General features: G+C 39.1%; 1 protein-coding gene across 2 annotated transcripts in view; it reads left to right on the top strand.

The window, feature by feature from the left end:
- Positions 1-18,455, top strand: part of PIK3CA (phosphatidylinositol-4,5-bisphosphate 3-kinase catalytic subunit alpha) — a 71,534-nt gene that overhangs the window by 12,201 nt on the left and 40,878 nt on the right. Inside the window, exons 2-4 of one of the 2 annotated variants that reach the window (XM_030576607.1) lie at positions 10,488-10,641; positions 12,642-13,058; positions 18,197-18,406. In XM_030576607.1, the coding sequence (XP_030432467.1) occupies positions 12,707-13,058; positions 18,197-18,406 (562 nt within the window). In that variant the 5' untranslated portion in view covers positions 10,488-10,641; positions 12,642-12,706. The remainder of the gene's footprint in view (positions 1-10,487; positions 10,642-12,641; positions 13,059-18,196; positions 18,407-18,455) is intronic. The other variant, XM_030576606.1, reaches the window with a different exon arrangement.

Here is an 18,455-nt window from a genome sequence, read left to right as displayed (position 1 = left end):
TAAAATTCAGTGCTTCAGCATGTATTGCTGAGGCACTGCCCAGGAATGCACATGCACAAACAAGGTTGTGTGGAGTTGCATGGGATCATACCTCCATCTTATGCCAGTAAACAACACTTGTGGACCCACTGAATTCTATTAGGGGTAGCCATCTAGTCCTCAACTTTAACAAATGGTATTTGATGCTTCCGTAAAGTAGTGTTGGAGGGGTGTGTGGAAGGTTATTAGCAATAATTGGACGAAAGGACAGAATGTTAACTACACCTTCCTGTACTGTTCTGTCAAAGTTCTTTTTTATGCATGGTTTTAAATAAACATCCCTCTCCACCCCCAGATATTTTAAACAATTTGCATATGTCAATTTAGAAGATATCATCTCTTTATAATGGATCCAGAACCTTGGGGAGCACTTTTCCCCTTGGGAAAATAAATTAATCCTATTGTCTGTCTCAAACGTAATTGTATGAAGTGTAAGGCAGGGAGGTAGATAAAGTCCAATTCAATAAGTCTCAAATATTGGTTAGCTTTTTGGCTTTGGTTTGGTTATGTAATAAGAGGGAAGATGTCTCAGGGTTTATCATCCATGCAGAGTTAATGTAGGCTCTTATTCAAGTGTTAGGCCTTTTACCCCCCCCCCCCCCCCCCGGCTTTGTCTACACTGGCAACTGAATGACAAAACCACATGCATCTGACAAACTGGGTATTCACCCATGAAAGCTTATGCTCCAATACATCTGTTAGTCTATAAGGTGCCACAGCCTCCATCGTCCATTTGCTAAGTTTTTCAAACAAGCACTTTTATGCTTTTCTCCTATGCTGCCCTTACACTTTGTTTATGAGGAACTCTTCCAATCTTAGAGCTACCTTATCCTCTTTTGAATCCCTTCTTAACATTATCCCCTTTTCTGTGATGCCGACAAAAAAAAGCTTGACAACTGTTGTTCACCATTGTGCTGAAAGCACTGCCTATCATGTTGACCAATGTTGTCTGTCTTTTACTCTCATGTCTGTAACCACCTGTTGTCTTTTGTTTTATACTAAAATTGTGAGCTTTTGGGGTCAGGGACCTTCTCGTTCTGTTTTTGTACAGCACCTAGCACAATGGGGTTTTGCTCCATGGCAGGGTCTCTGACATGCTACAGTAATGCTATCATTAATAAAAATAATCTGGATACAGATTACTCTTTATTCAGTGATTACAGTACCTCTCAGTGCAGGCTTGTGAGGGTTGTGCACCAGCAGCGGGTCAGTATATGCCAATTTGGGGAAAACCAAAACACTACTAGTTAAGTTTTGCTACTTTTTATTACCCCTTCCCCTTCTTACAGCTTTTCATCCATGTTAAATCTTCTTCTATTGCAATTAAGGTTGGGGACTGGATCTTAGTTCTGTCAGTGCCTAGGGCAGGCGTTTAATGAGAAGTCACCAAGCTCATGTGAGGGCTTTAGACTGGGTGTGCAGCTCCCAATCTTCTGTTCAATATCTTCATCAATGATTTAGATAATGACATAGAAAGTACACTTAGAGTTTGCAACCTCTCCCAGCTTGGTATTGTATGCAAATGTTTTGGAAGATAAGATTAAAATTCAAAATGATCTGGACAAACTGAAGAAATGATCTGAAGTAAATAGGATGAAATTCAATAATAATAAATGCAAAGTACTCCCCTTAGAAAGGAACAATCAGTTGCACACATACAAAATGGGAAATGACTGCCTCGGAAGGAGTACTATGGAAAGGGATTGGGGGTTAGAGTGGATTACAAGCTAAATATGAGTGAACAGTGTAACACTTGCAACAAAAAGCAAGCCTCATTCTAGGATGTATTAGCAGGAGAAGTGGTTCTTTCACTCTACTTTGCACTGATTAGGCCTCATCTGGAGTATATCCAGTTCTGGGTGCCACAATTTCAGGAAAGATGTGGACAAATTGCAGAAAGTTCAGAGAAGAGAAACAAAAATGATTAAAAGTCTAAAAAAAATGACCTATGAGGAAAGATTGAAAAAATTGGGTTTGTTTAATCTGGAGAAGAGAAGACTGAGAGGGGACATGACAGTTTTCAAGTACGTAAAAGGTTGTTTCAAGGAGGAGGGAGAAAAATTGTTCTCTTTAACCTCTGAGGATAAGACAAGAAGCAATGGACTTAAATTGCAGTAAGGGTGGTTTAGGTTGGACATTAGGAAGAACTTCCTAACTGGCAGTTAAGCACTGGAATAAATTGCCTAGAGAGGTTGTCTAACCTGCTCTTAAAAACTCTAATGATGGTGATTACACAAACACTTGACAGGGATGGTCTATATAATACTTAGTCCCACCTTGGATGCAGGGGACTGGACTAGATGACCTCTTGAAGTCTCTTCTAGTCCCACGATTCTATGATTCTCAAGAGCAGGGGCCTGCTGAGAGCTTCTGTCTCTGAACTCCTCATGACACTGAACCCTGCAGTGAGTAGGTAAAAGTGGCAGTAGTTACTAACACTTTGCTGAGGGAGAAAGGTCAGCAAGCACTCCCCTCCCACTGCAGCACAAAATATTGAGGACTGTGCCCCCAAATGTGCTAAGAACACCAGTGCAGCACCAGGGAGGACACAAGAATTTGGCTTTGCAGCATGGCTACTCACACCCAGACTAAGTTAACCTGGGTGCTGACCACCAAGCTAACTGCAGTTCATGCATACCCTCCCAGTGCATACACATGGGACAAAAATGCCTGGGCTAGTGTTTTTCCCAACTTAAATTTAGAGTATTCTTATTTATAGATACTGCATAAAGGTGCAGAATGGAATAAAATCCATGGAACGCCTATATCTGAACTTTCTTTCTATTCTGACTTTTTTTGTTTGTGTGCGCGCGCCAGCATTTCCTGTTTTGAAAGTTTCTGTTTACTGTCTGGGTTCCAAAATCTTAGGAAGAGTAGAGAATTGGAAATAAATGTAGAAGGAAAAATATAAGCAAACAACGTAATCATGGCTGGAGATTATATTTTAGTTAGATTTTTGGCTACCAGTCCAATTAGTTTTATACAAAAGAAACTCAAAAATAAACCCTCATTCCCATCACCTTGCCTTTACTGTTTCAAAAAGGGCAGAAGATTTATTTTCTGTATACAAAAATGAAATTAAAGCTCTCTGCTTTATCGCTGAGGTCTCTTCTGTGCTCTCTTATTAAATGTTCATGTCACCAATATACGAAACACTTAGTGTAAAAACTCTGAGACCGATAAGCAGGCAGGAAACCTGACAGTTTTATTTTTACATCTGCAAAGGTGGTTGCTATTGTTTCCCCTGGGTTTCTTCAGCACCACAGACCTGCCTTAACAGCTTGAAAAAACTCCAGTGTTTGCTCACCCCACTTCACAACATGTTTGTAGGTGTAGCAGAGCACCTTCAGCCAATGTAAAGCCACTATGGAGCAGGGCTCTTGAACTGTGCATGGGGAAACTTTTTCCATATAGAGGCCAGAATTCCTGACTGGAATAGTAGGATTTAGCAGATATATGGAAGTTCAAGGAAGGAAGGCACACTGGCATTCTGAGTCCTCAAAATGCAATTTTAGCGTTTAAGTGTGTCCCTGCTTAAAAGCAAAAAAAAACCTAACACATTCTATCTCATCTGAAGAGGCTACTAGTTGAGAAACACTGCATCACTGGAATTCTCACCGTTGTATTACGCATGCACACAGCATGGTGGAAAAGAGAGCAAAATTGTAAACTGGAAGAAAATGTCCGTGGAAAAAGAACAGTAGTTCCCACCTTCTCCATGTTCTTACTCCTTAGGGGCCTTTAAGGAGAAGCACGGTTACAGAAGTGGTAGTGAGGTCATCTAAAATTCCAAGTGCCTCTTTCCCAGGATCCCTCCTCCTTCCGTCCCTGAAACAGTGAGTGCATAGTGACAAAAATGTAAGTGCCGTTAAAAAACAACAACCCCAAAACACTTGAGCAGACTTGCACTGCCCTAGAGCCACAGACTTCCATACCTTACTGTGTGTTTTTGTACCTTTTTTCATAGTTTCAGGCTCCAGGTACACTGGACTTGAGGCAGAATTGAGGAACAGCGTTTAGTCTCTGTTTAAACATGTCTTCAGTTTATCTGACTTGTCTTATGCTTTGATTGGCAAAAAAGGAACTTGTATTTCTCCATTGTTGCAGCTCTACCACTGGTATCAATATTGGGACGCTGGGGGTTTGTGTGTTTTGTGTTTTTTTATTCAGATGCTGCTCAGAGCAGGACTAGACTACATGGGCGTAACCATTTTTACCACCTGCTACAGGGCTATTTTTGTGGCCAGGCCTCTCTGAAGAAAACACTTTACAACAATGCTGCTTTAGAATTTATAATATGAATTTTAGAACATGGTTCTATCATATCCTATTCATAGAATGGGTTTAAATACAGCTATTTAATTATGAAGTGTCTTACACTGGGTCTGATACTAGTGCTGTTTGGGTTTTAGTGATAATTGTTATAATATTCACTTATGATCTCATCCTGGAGAGAGAGCTCTCTAAAGCCTTGTCTAAATTACAAAATTTACCCATCACCGGTAATGGGTGCAGCTAAACAAGTGCTGAGACCCCTGTTTCAGAAACTGATTTAAACACAGTTGGTTCAACTAGAGCAATTGTCAGCAATGGGTACATTTTGTAGTGCGGATAAGGGGGCATTTTGTAAAATTAAACAAAAACTTTAGCAATACAATGTTTCAAAAAGGGCTATATTCTCTTCTAACCCTTTCCTTTTTACTATGCTGTTTGCAGCCATACAAGAATGCATGTGAAAACTCTGTTTGCATACTTTGTTAAGTGGATGAAATAGAATAGAAAAATACAAAGACACAAGGAAGCTCTTTACATACAGTGCAACAATTTTTTTTTAACATCAGCAATGTTATAGCACAGGACAATTTCAAGTCTTTGTATTAGATTCTTGGTCTGTAGCTGTATTCTAGAAAAATGCCTGAAGGCAGGCCAGAAGAACAAACAAGTGTCACTGAAAATATCTAGACTGAAGGTAGTTTTACTGTCACCACGCAGCAGATTTGGACAGCAGCGAAAGCAAACACACTGTCAACCCTGCCAACTTTCCGTGTGCTGGGTTTTGGAGTGACTGATGTACCTTTAAGAGGGAAGACAACATTTTGTTCTCTAGTATCAGAGGGGTAGCCATGTTAGTCTGGATCAGTAAATAGCAACAAAGTCCTGTGGCACCTTATAGACCAGTGGTCCCCAACGCGGTGCCTGTGGGCGCCATGGTGCCTGCTGGGGCATTTATGCGTGCCCGCCTAGTGCCCAGCAGGGGAGAGAAGCTGTGGCCTTGCGCCTGGCAGGGACAGAGTGCTGTGGGCTCCAGTGTTCTCTGTCCTCAGGGCTTCTCTCTGGATTCATATATTATGTAATATTTAATTTTCGTATAATTTAATGTACAAATACGAAATAAGCCTTGAAAAATTGTTGGCGCCTGCCACATTCTTCTGAAAACATGAATGTGCTACTGGCTACGGAAAGGTTGGGAAACACTGTTATAGACCAACAGATGTATTGGAGCATAAGCTTTCGTGGGTGAATACCCACTTTGGTCCACATGCATCTGACGAAGTGGGTATTCACCCACAAAAGCTTATGCTCCAGTATGTCTGTTGCTGTTTTGTTCTCTCGTCTATGGAGTTCGAAATTTCTAGACTGACATACTGGCATCAGTGGATAAAAGCTTTACATTCTGGGGGGAGAGAGAGAGAGAAATATTTTTCCCCTGGGAAAGCGACTCCTGTGCCTCCCAGAAAATTTTGCTTTTGGGGAATCGATTGAAGTCAATAATCTTATGTCGGAAAAAATCAGTTGGTGCTGAGAGTGGGATAATGAGAAATAAAGTCAATATGGTGATTTAAGCCTGAGAACAGTGTATACGTTTTTGGAGTTTGTTTCATGTGGAGTGTGAGGGGTCAATCAGTTATGAATCTAGGAGGTTTTTTTGTGTGGATTGTGAAGTGAATTTCTAACTGAGAAGATTAATCAAATGTGTACAAAAGTCCTAGTGGGATGCATATGAAATAGAATAATGGTTACAAGAAGCTTATATATCCTGTGTGTCAAAGCAATTTTAATGAGATTTTTTTCTTGCAATAAGAGAAGCTAACTGACTTTGAATATTTGTAAATAAAATGTAGCATGTTTATTGAATGGCTCAATCAGTCCTAAGGATAAGCTAATGGAAGTGAAATGAGTGATTATAGTTTATGCACTGAATTGCAGAGGATTAGGAAACTTATTTTTCAGTGATGTTGCAGATTTATTCAGTTTTATTTATAATTATTAAGGTGTATACATTATGATCATACAAACAGAAATACCATTTGTTTAATTTAGTGGTTCAGTACATCAACAGTTAATATATGGAGCTGCTTTTGTCTTTCCTGGTTAGTTCCTACTGCTTGTTTCCTTTTGCAAGAGAGAAAAACTTAAAGGAAGGATGTTAGCTGAACTTTTGTACCTATAAGGTAGTATGCTGATCAGTGAATAATAGTGAACATTGTAGAACTTCATCATTGCAAAGCCTGCACAGGAGTGGAGCTTTTTTTTTTTTTTTTTGCACTGATGACAAGCAACCCTCAAGATAAAGGAAGGCTGTTAGGGAGGATACAGTTCTCTTCCCTTCCCGCTCCCCCTCCCACCCCCCCAGCTTGTCAGTGGGTCTTCAGCCTGCTTTTGGGGAGAGGCTAATATGTTGATTCTAGATGCAAGTTTAGCTCCTGTCAATAAAGAGTCCGCTACTTTGATAACATCCAGAGTTGAAAAAATTCCAGTTAATATAACTGCTAACAGTATTATGATATTCCTTGATTACCAACACTAACAACTTTATACTACAGATCATGCAGAGAAGAGAATTTTCGCGAGTAATCTTGATGTGGGGTGGGCTGAATCTGTGGATCTGCTGTGTCTGTGAAAGGAACTATGCCATTGAGAACAAGTGTGCTGCTCCCTCCGGCAGGTTCATGGAAGAGCGTGTTTATCTCTGGGATTAAGGCTGCATCCATTCTTTAGAACCATTTTGTCTTGGTGGCACAGTCAAAACACGAATTAATAGATAGTGGTCTCTGGTGCAGCAGACCCTGGGAACTGGTCTGAGGATTCAGATTCTCAACTCCATAACGGAGAGTCTGAGAGCCCTGGTTTGAGCTGGGATTCTCAGGATTTCCAGGGTTCCTGCTACAGATCTGAGAGCCAAACTGCAGCTGGAGCCAGGGTACCTGGGTTGTTCAAGCTTATACCTAGAAGCAAGGAGCCTAGAAGCCCTTACGTAGCAGGGCTGCCCCAGAGCCTCAGCAGGAGCCTGGGCTCTGAGTTTTGGGCTCCTAGCTCTGTGGCAGGGAGGCTGGTAGCACTGCTGCATAGTGGAGAGCCTAGTAGTAAGAGCCCCTTACTCTTACAGAAGAGCCCCTTACTCTTACAGAAGAGTAAGGTTCTGTACCATGGTGCTGTGGATCCTGGAACACAGGCCCTCTGGCATGTTTCCATTGACAAAAGTTAGGTCAAATCTGTATTAGGTTCATCAAATCAGGATTTTCTGATAAAACAATCATAGAATATCAGGGTTGGAAGGGACCTCAGGAGGTCATCTAGTCCAACACCCTGCTCAAAGCAGGACCAATTCTCAGACAGATTTTTGCCCCAGATCGCTAAATGGCTGCCTGAAGGATTGAACTCACAACCCTGGGTTTAGCAGGCCAATGCTCAAACTCCTGAGCTATCCCTGCCCACCTCAATGGTTAATTGGACAACGTTTGTCTAGCTCCATTATTGATCTTGTTCCCCATTGCTTGTTTAAATGTTCTGTGGCAATTGGGTAGCCGGTATATTATCTGCATTTATCTTTTGACAGAGATTACTGCAAGATTCAGAAAGTTGTTATGGATTCTTCTGATCAGATGATCACTTCTCCTGGATGATGACATTTGGAGTGGGTTGCTACAGGAATTCTTACTTTCAGGAAAGAAGTGGTTGAGGAAGAAATAACATTAAACTTTGTAAAGGCCTCAGATGAATGTTCATGACAAAAATGTGCCCAGTAGCCTTGACTAATTGTATACAGCAGTTTAAGACTAAAGCCAGGCAAATACCTGGTTTTTCTATTTGCTGACAATTCTGAAAACTCAAAAAAATATTTTTTCTGGTCAAATAAAATGTTTCATTTAGATGTTGAGCATTTTTTAATGCTTACTTTTTATAAGAAGACTGAAGTACATTTCTAAATGAAAGGTTCAGAATAGAAATCAAAAATATCTGAATGAAATGTTTAGGCGGGTGGGAGGTTAGGTGTCTTTCCTCCCTCCCCAAAAAAACCCTCCCTCAACAAAAACAGTTCAGCAAAATTGACAGGAATTAACATGTTTTGGTGTTGCCAAATCTGCAATTTTCACCCCAAAAAAGTTTCAGTTGAAAAATTTCATCCAGCTTTCCTTATAATGAAACGTTTTATTGAATGGAAGTTCGGTTAAGGTATTCAAACTACCTTAATTCTGTCCTCATTGCAATGCCATGAGAAAATGAGACTACCTTATCTATCCAGAACAGGGTTAGTTTTATACAGTAGAACCTCAGAGTCATAAACACCTTGGAAATGGAAGTTCCTCAGAAACTCTGAAATGTTCAGAACTCTGAACAAAGCACTATGATTTTTCCTTTCAAAAGTTTACTGCTGAACAGTAACAATACAGCTTTGAAACTTTACTATGCAGAAGAAAAATGCTGCTTTTAACCATCTTAATGTAAATGAAACAAGCACAGAAAGCTTCCTTACCTCATCAAATCTTTTTTTAAACTTTCTCTTTACTTTTTAGTAGTTTGCATTTAATACAATACTGTATTGTATATGCTTTTTTTTTTGTCTCTACTGCTGCCTGATTACGTACTTCCAGTTCCAAATGAGATGTATAGTTGACCAGTCAGTTTGTAATTCTGAGGTTCTACTATATGACAGCAAAAGCTAGAATGCTTCACTCTTTATCTTGGGCCTTCTTTATGGTCTTTTCTCGTTCACCAGAAAGTGGGTGATACAGATGACTGATTTAGACAAATACTCTGTCTTCAGACAGCATAGCTCATAGACCTGGAAAAATGTATGTACCAAACCAAATAGGAAAGTGGTCTGCAAAGCTTTTTTCTTTTCCTCCTTTAACTACTCCATACGCAGAGGAATAAAGATAGACATTAAATATGTTACCTGCATACTCAAAGTACTTTAATACTTTTTGGCACAATCTAAAATATAGTCGTGCATTAGCAATAATTGCAACAGGTGGTTTGTGGGGTTGGGAAAGGAGAACGCAATTACATGGTGGTTCAGGAAGACACTGTAACCAGCCCAGAGAGTTGGTAGTTTGGTCAATGAAGGGGCTGTGAGTTTGGTCTGGCTGGCTACTTGTGGTGTCTCAAAATTCTAGTGGCCTGGAGGAGTGATTGTAACCACGATTTGGAAGTGCTCATCCCTGCCCTTATTTGTGTCTGTGTAATATCTATTCCAAAATAATTTTACAGTAATATCCCTTAAGCTGTTTAAGAACAGTATTGATTCACTTTATTCCAGGCAGCCTTCCAGTTTTCTCAAAACAAGACAAAAACACTAATTATACTTTGAAAATGTAAACAGAAATCCTTTTACTTTCCAAATACAAACCATGATGGTATCCTTACATGCGCATGTGGAGTGAATGTGCATATAGAATTAATGTGTGCACAGTTCCAGCATACGCTTCTAGCCCTTATTCTGTCAGAAGAGGAAACATACGCCGCTGTTTTAGTGTGATTGTTCTAAAATAGTGACTTGCCCATTGGCCTTCTTGCAGCCAACACACTCTCTTAGAAAACAAACACATGGACTATTTTAAGATTTTACTTCATAAACATCATTGGCTTTTTTATTTTGAAAAATTATTTTGGGTCTGCTAAGACTTGCTGAATTGTTTAATATTGTAATCTAAAATTAAATAGTTTTTTTAAAAATGCATACACTTTTCAGCAGCCTAATGTTACAGAACTAGGCCACAGTCTGCACTACAAAAATTAACAGGCCTAGTCATGGAGCTTAGGCTGATTTGGACACAGTCATGTTTATTACTTGTTTTGTATATGTGGACAGAAAACAACATGTTCTGAACATGAGACCTAAATTTTAACACTGGTAGATACCTAGGTTTGTAACATGGTTCCCCTGTATCTCTCTCCTGACCATACTGGTGGTAATAAAAATAAAAAAAACACACACCACTTTTTGTAATATGATTTAACTATAAATTTGTTAGACAACCATAATTTTGGTAATGTAGACTGGAGTCTTGTTCTTGTCTTGGTTGACTAGGAATAAAAACAGTGAAGGGGAAAATATTGCCAGCCTGTCATTTCTTCATTGGTTGTATGACAAACTCTTCCAGAAACGATTGGCTTGTATCCTTCTGTTAATAAGTATAACTTCTTTTTTTTTTTTTTCTTGACAGTTTTCTGATATATTTTTCCGCCATCCTTTTGGGACATCAGAATTGCTGCATCATCTCTTGTCATAAGAGACAGAAATACATTCTATAAAATGGCTTTTGACATTGAAGAATGGGAGAGAGGGAGACATGGATATAATAAATGCAGTTGTGTCGTGTATGAAGAAATATATAAAATTTTATTTCTGCTAATGATTTCTAGAAAATTGCAAGATCGAGCTTGTTTAAATAAATTTACAGTAATTGTATATTAATACATGGGTTTATTAACATAGTAATAGAAACAATTGTGGGTTATTTTCCTTCTCTTGCCTCATTTAGTTTTGTTTTAATAATCGGTGGAATGGGGATGCTAATGTAAACAATAAAGAAAACATAGATGCTATATAGTCAGTAGAGCAAAGGACTGACTGAGTCATGGGTCTCTCTCCGCCAAAGACCTGTTTTGATATCTTTGGCAAGTTGTTTAACTATGTGGACCTTATTTCCCCCATCTGTAAGAATCCCCATTTTACCTACTTTAGACCTTTGAAATACTCAGATTGAACAATTATATAATTTCAGAGTTTCATTCCTGCTCTTTTGTTGTTAACATCATATACAGAAGATGGTTTTAATTTAAATCTCAAATTAAAATCTTATTTATGATCTAGTTGAGCAGTTAATAGGTCTGAGTGTACCTACGTAGAACTTAAAATATCCAAATCTACATTGCCTTCCTATGGGTCAAATAGAGAATTTTTTTTTAATGTCTGCAGAATCTAAGTTGTTTTAAAAAAAAAATACAAAAAACAAAAGAGAAACTAGCCTTTATGGTGATAAAGAACCTTCTAAACATGAATAGAGTGTAAATCAGTGTAGCATTTTACTAAAACTGCAATGGAGAGTTCCATGGCTATGTTGCTATTTGTAGAATTTCCAAAGCTGCAGCAGAGAAGGCTGATCACAATCATATTGCTATTTCAGAATTTTGCGGACTGCAGTGAAACTGAAAAGAATTGTCACTTTCAGTCTGCTGCTTCTTGAGAAAACTGAACAATGGCAGTTTTCAACACACACGAAAAAGAGGGCAGAGTAGTGGAAATGTGCTCCTTCCAGCAGCTGGAAAGCTGAGAGAGATATAGGATAGCAGAAACTTTCTAACCAACTCTCACAGCAGCTAGGAGGCTTTGAGGTGGAAGAGAGGAGGTCTGAGTAGAAAGAGAACGAACGTACATTCTCTCTTAAGGTAACCATGGGGAATTTAAGATGGAGGGATTATCAGACACACATTAATCAATGACTGACACCAAGCACAATGGAGGGACAGCACCCTGACAGGCATCCCAGCTCATTACTTTCAGAACATTTGAGATGGGGACTGTTGACTTAATTGAGTGTTGCATGTGGACACAGGGGCTCCTATCTTTCAAATTAGTCTTTCCCTAACAGAAGACAAAACCTAGCTTTTACCTTTTAGATAGAAGAACTTCAAAGCCTTGTGCGTCAGTGATTGGAGATGGATAGATGTGTATGTGGATTGGCAAGACCACTGATGAGAATTTGGGAAATGTTTCAGTAGCAAATTACTGTACAGATTCAGTGTGTAGACCTGGAAGTGATTACTTAGCACAATTGCATATCTTCCAAGTTTACTATTTTTATACAAATTGAAACTGTAAAGCATAGTCATCTGTGAGGTTAAGCTATTTATAACTTACAGGTGAGAGTTTTAATTATTGGGGATAATGTAGTGGGGAATGAAGAGAATTGTTTAAATGTGTTTCAAGCATAAGTGTGCAAATCATTTTTAATGGAAAAATTAATCCACTTTATTTTTTTTGCAAATCACTATATGCATACTGTTATAAGTTTGCAACAAGTCTGAATAACATCTGTGTTGCTAGTAATTGTACCATTTGAGGGATTTAATCCATATTAAAAATGTGGATTTTCCCCAGAACTTCCTTTGACATAAGACTTTGGGTTTGCCTCCCCCCACCCTCCTTGGTAAAATGCAGTAATTTGTATGTCCTGCCCCAATTTCATGTCAGAAGTGCTCAGATACTGTGTCAGTTGGGGTTATATAAGAGTCTATATAAAGCTGTTCTATCAGTTCTAATTTGTGAGGTTTATATTTTTCATTCTAATATGTTTTAATGTTTTACATTTATTTAGGTCTCTCCTGTAGGAATCTATGCTTAAACTGGTTTCTGTTGTAAGTTTACCAAAAGATTAAGAAGATGCCTCCAAGACCATCATCTGGTGAACTATGGGGCATCCATTTGATGCCACCAAGGATCCTTGTAGAATGTCTTCTACCTAATGGAATGATAGTGACTCTAGAATGCCTCCGTGAGGCCACACTACTGACTATCAAGCATGAACTCTTTAAAGAAGCAAGAAAATACCCTCTTTATCAGCTCCTTCAAGATGAATCTTCTTACATTTTCGTAAGTGTTACACAAGAAGCAGAAAGAGAAGAATTTTTTGATGAAACACGACGACTTTGCGACCTGCGGCTCTTTCAGCCTTTTTTAAAAGTAATTGAACCAGTAGGCAACAGAGAAGAAAAGATTCTTAATCGGGAAATTGGTAAGATGTTCTGTGTTTTAAAGCTTCCTGATTTACCTAGTTAACTAACTTAATCAGTTTGTCCTCTTCAAAATACTGAAAGACGAGTTGAAATAAGCATGGGATTCTCATCGATTGCAATTTGCTGCCATCTTGCAAAAACTGCAGCTGTCTAGCAGAGATTAAGGGTGGTGTTATGAGCTATATAGCGAAGACAGTGATCACAATATAACCAGCACTCCTTTATTGTGTTGTGCAAATAAAAAGTTGGGATTTTAACTGCTGCAATTCTCATTTTGGAGCGCGAGTAGCAGGGGGCGTTGAACTAAGATACGCAACTTCAGCTATGCTATTTGTGTAGCTGAAGTCGAAATATCTTAGTTCGACTTACCTGGCCGTTCTCATGGCAGCGAGTTGACTGCTGCAGCTCCCCCGTCGACTCCGCGTGCTCCTCCTGCTGAGGTGGAGTACGGGCGTCGATTCACGGATTGATTTATCGCGTCCAGACGAGATGATCCCCAATGCATCGAATGCTACCCGCCAATCCCATATAGACGTACCCAAAGTGTCAAAATATGAAACAGATACTTCCTACTGTGGGGTGGAGAGGGGCTTGAAAAATCTACTAACTATGTTGAATGTGAAGTTGTCCCTAATAAGTCATCAACTTTTGCAGATTCAAAACTTTTGTTTAAAAGGAAAAGTACGTTAAGGCTAGAAGATAAATTTCCAGCCATGAACCAAGTATAAGTCAGTCAGATGCAATGTCTTTGTTTTTGCCTGGTTTATATGCAGTTTTTGTACTAGTATAACTATCTTTGTTGGGATGTTAATTTTTTTTAAGTGAAATAGTTATATCAGTACAATCCCTAGCGTGGACACAGTTATCAATGTCCCTTGTATCAGAATGGTTTCTTCACCTTCCTGTATGAGTATAAGCCATACCAATATAACTCTGATGCACCTGTGGGATTGTACTGTTTTATCACTCTCAGTAAGTGAAAGCAATACAACTTTTGTGTAGACACAGATGTAGTTGCTTTGGAAAATTTCATCATGGTTCCTTTCTTTTGCTTTCCATGGTAATTTTGCCATATGGTCCCAAGCGTGAGCAGTGACATCCTTGTGCTGAATGCCAAGGAAGAGCACATTGTAACTGGATACTGATTGCATTTGGTTTTATTACCTTACAGTCAGAAACAATTTGAGATATTCAGTGAAACAGTAATGATTGAAGAGCTAACGGATGTTAGGGTTGTACTTTGTATTTCGGAATAGGTAAAACAGTACCGCTTTTCTGTGTAAACAAGCCTGTAGGCCAGTGGTTCTCAACTTTTGTACTGCTGACCCCTTTCACACAGCAAGCTTCTGAATGCGCCCCCCACCTTTATAAATTAAAAACACTTCTATATATTTAACACCATTATAAATGCTGGAGGCAAAGTGGGGTTTTGGATAGAGGCTGACAGCTTGTGATGACCCCCCCCCCCCCAGAATAACCTCGCGACCCTCTGAGGGGTCCTGACCCCCAGTTTGAGAATCTCTGCTGTAGGCTACTCAAAGCCTTTCCAATATGCAGCAGATTAATAGGGAACCCTGTAAGCAACAGTGAAGCTGACCAAGAATCTTGTTGATTTCACGTTGTTGCTTATGACTTTTTTCTAGGTGGCAGCACAGAGGTAGGCACTGGAGGTGTACACTAGGGAGGAGGACCCCAAATGGAGGCTGGGAAAGGGTTGATCAATGCAGACAATCGCTATTTTTGCAGCAGTTAGGAGAATCAGGGTGCAGTGCCAAGAAAGAGTGCTTCCATCCAGTGTGTTTGGGGAATTCACATTTTAGGCACTTGATAGCTGATGGTTACAAAAGATGAGTCCCTGGGTGTAGGGTCTGTGAACAGCACCCTGTTAGGAATCCAGAACCTTCCTCTTCATCCTAAAGTGAGTCTGGGGGAAAGAGTAAATGGTAATTTTCCCAGGTTCTGCCCTCATGTAATAGCAGTATAAAATTAAACTCATTGTAACTACTTTTGAATTCTTAAAGATTAGAGACTGATTAGAGATTTAAAAAAAATTAAATTCTGAAGCACTTAAATTCTAATGCAGTCACTGGGGAAAAATACTAATGTGGCACGTAGTTGTGATCTGGTCTAAGTCTACTCCGCTCTTTCCTAGCGGATTGTTCAAAGTGGGTGAGAGGGCCTTGGGTTCTCAACAAAGCATTGTCTCTGGCTTCATATCTTTGGTGCTGTTTGTTTAGTTTGCTGGCTATTAGGGCTTGAAAGGTGTATAAAGGGGTGAGTATGAGTAGGTAGTGTGAGTTTGTGGGTGTGGAAGGAAGGGGAAAGTGGAGGAAACAAGACAGTGGATAAAAAATCATGATTTTAAAATATCAAGTAATATTTTCTCATTCAAATCAGATTTTTTTTATTTATATGTTGCTAATTCTTTCTCTCCCTATTTTATATTCTTATATGGCTCAAGTGGATATTTTCTACTTGTTTCTTTAATGTTTCCTGCTTGTTAGTGGAATTTCAGATTAGTAGAGTTTTTTTTTTTCTGCTAAGAAGTTTCACACTTAAAATGAAAAATACAAGTCCAGGATTTCATTAACATCCATACTGTGTGTCTTAAGAGCCTAACTTTTAGGTTCCCGCTTCTGAAAATTTTGACTTGAGTGATTTTTGTGTGTGTTTGTTTGTTTTAAATAAAGTTTGCAATAACTTTGTTTAATATATTGAAATAATTTTCTTTAACACTGAAGCAGTTTTGTTTTGAAATGACTGTTTTTAATAAAATACAATTTTAGCCCCCAGTGCCACAAACACTTATGCATGCACTTAGCTTTTAGCAAATGAGTAATCCTGTTGAAGTTAGTGACACTATTCCTGTGAGCATAGTTATGTACCTGCTTACATGTTTACAAGATCAGAGCCTTAATTTTTGATTTTTTTTTTGTCTATATATAGCAATTTTGTAAAATTCAAATAAGCTAGTTCATTATAAATGGTAATATAATGTGTTAACACAGAGTGTCTAATTGGTTTTACATAGCCTCAATGTGATTTAAGTCAGTTGTTTAAAAAGATTTAAATAATTATTTTAAATAGTTTTGGGTGGTTTTTTTTTTTTTTTTTTTTTAAGCATGCTTAGAAAAGAAGTCTTCACAGAGAGAATGAGATGGGGAGAGAAAGGGGCAGAACTTTTTCAAACGTGTGGAAATGTTTGATTTAATAATGCAAATTATGGTAGTATGCTTTTGTATTCATCTATCCTGCACTGATCACCAATGTGTTTTACAATTATAACCAAACTAGTTGGCTCACCCCTTCTTTTCTTTTATAATGTTCTGTGATTTTTCTCACTACTTGGTCAATTTGATTGACTAAGAACTGTTTGGAATAATCACTATAGCAAACCGGTTTTGTATAAATGCTTTCTTCTTATGATGTTCCAGTGTATCCGTCTGAAAAACTAGATAACTATATTTTGTAAAATAAAATCTTGTAGATAAAACACAGTGATAAAAATCTTCACTTTTTACATTGAATTTGCAATTTTACTGCTCACTTGAATGTGGCACTACAGTGAATATTCATGCTAAAAATAAGTTTTATGAGCCAATCTTAAAGCCTCTGACAGATGCATCTTACATTTATTGTAATAGGGACATCTCAAGTGAGAGAACTTATTCTTTTTCCCCCAGGGTGTTCCAAAATGTTACTTAAGATAAACTAGGTGGTTAGTATAGACCAGTGGTTGTCAAATTTTTGTATTAGTGACCCCTTTCACAATGTGAGCCCCTGAGTGTGACCCCCGCCCATAAATTAAAAACACTTTCTTTATATTTAACACTATTATAAATGCTGGAGGCAAAGTGGGGTTTGGGGATAGAGTCTGACAGCTTACGACCTCCACATAATAACCCCCAGTTTGAGAACCCCTATAGACTCTTTTCCAAGTTCAGGAAAGTTGAAAAATACAGTAGTAGTCCTGAATAGGTGCTATTAATCACTTATCAGTACAATCTGAGCAGAGGCATCATTTGCTGTGAGGTAGGGGGCAGTTGGTTTGGCCCTCTGCCCAGACTTGCCATAGCTCCTCACCAACTAGCACTGTGGTGTCTCCCCTGCGCCTGTGGGGGCATTGGGTCAGGCTGGAGCTCCTACTGACCGCATTATCAGCACTGCTCCTCGGGTGGCACCTGGGCCAAAGCTGAGTCTGAAGCAAATCAGGCTCAATACCTGCCCTCGGCTAGCTGTCAGTGAAGACACCCTCTCCCCCACCCCTACTCCTCCCTCCCCCCAACCCCTTGGATGGGAGTGGCCGAATAACCCCTCACAAGCAACTGTGGCCTCAGCAGGAGGCGGGAATGGGGATGCTGATACAACTTTGCATGCCTCCTCGATCCCCATAGCATGTTTCTGAAGTGACGCCCAGAATCGGAGGGTTCCATCCTATAAACATTTACTTCTGTGGATAGTCCAGCTGAGGTAAATGGGACTATGTGCTTGAGTAAGAATGTGCAGGATTGGTCCCTTGCTGAATCTTCCAGAGCTAAGTTAAGTGCCTAATGTGACAGTCAAAGCTTAAATCTTGTAGCTATTCTAGAATATTGAAAAGTTGACGTGCAGTAAAGTAGATCTGGAAGTATAGAAGGAAGCTGATGAGGGCTCTGAGCACTTTGTGTGAAACCCAGTCAAGGTTTGGGGAGAGTCCTGTAACAGCAACTCCTCCGCCTAATTTAAGGAGCTTCATTAACTGATTTCAGAGGAAGTCTTGTTAGTCCTGTTCCTGTCGAGGATGTTGGTTGTGATGAGGGCAGGGGGAGGCATCCAGTGGTGACCCAGAAACTCCCCAGGTTACTTCAGTGAGCATATGCCATTCTAACCCTTTCATGTGCTTTCATCTGGTGCAGTGCTGCCAGATTTACCTGGTACACTCTTACAGTATAAGGATGATTTCATTGTACAGCATAGCTGCGGGAGTGGAGGACTAGTGGCTAATATAAAATGTGAACAAATATTTTGAATTGCTTTTATAAGCTGCTTAAATACAGGATGTTTGTTCTATCAGCAATAGAAAAATAGTATTTCTATGAAAAATGTACTACGATATATTTATTAGTCACTGACTTGAAATATTTTTTCAATATCTTAGGTTTTGCCATTGGCATGCCTGTCTGTGAATTTGATATGGTTAAGGATCCAGAAGTACAGGACTTCAGAAGAAATATTCTTAATGTATGTAAAGAAGCAGTGGATCTTCGAGATGTGAATGCACCCCATAGTAGAGCATTGTATGTCTGTCCGCCAAATGTTGAATCTTCACCTGAACTGCCCAAGCACATATACAGTAAACTAGATAAAGGTAAAACAAATGTTTGCTATGACTTAATGGTACTTATTTCTATTAACAA

This window comes from Gopherus evgoodei, chromosome 9 (genome assembly GCF_007399415.2).
Source record: "Gopherus evgoodei ecotype Sinaloan lineage chromosome 9, rGopEvg1_v1.p, whole genome shotgun sequence".
NCBI lineage: Eukaryota > Metazoa > Chordata > Testudines > Testudinidae > Gopherus > Gopherus evgoodei.
This window is presented reverse-complemented; position numbering and strand designations above follow the sequence as displayed.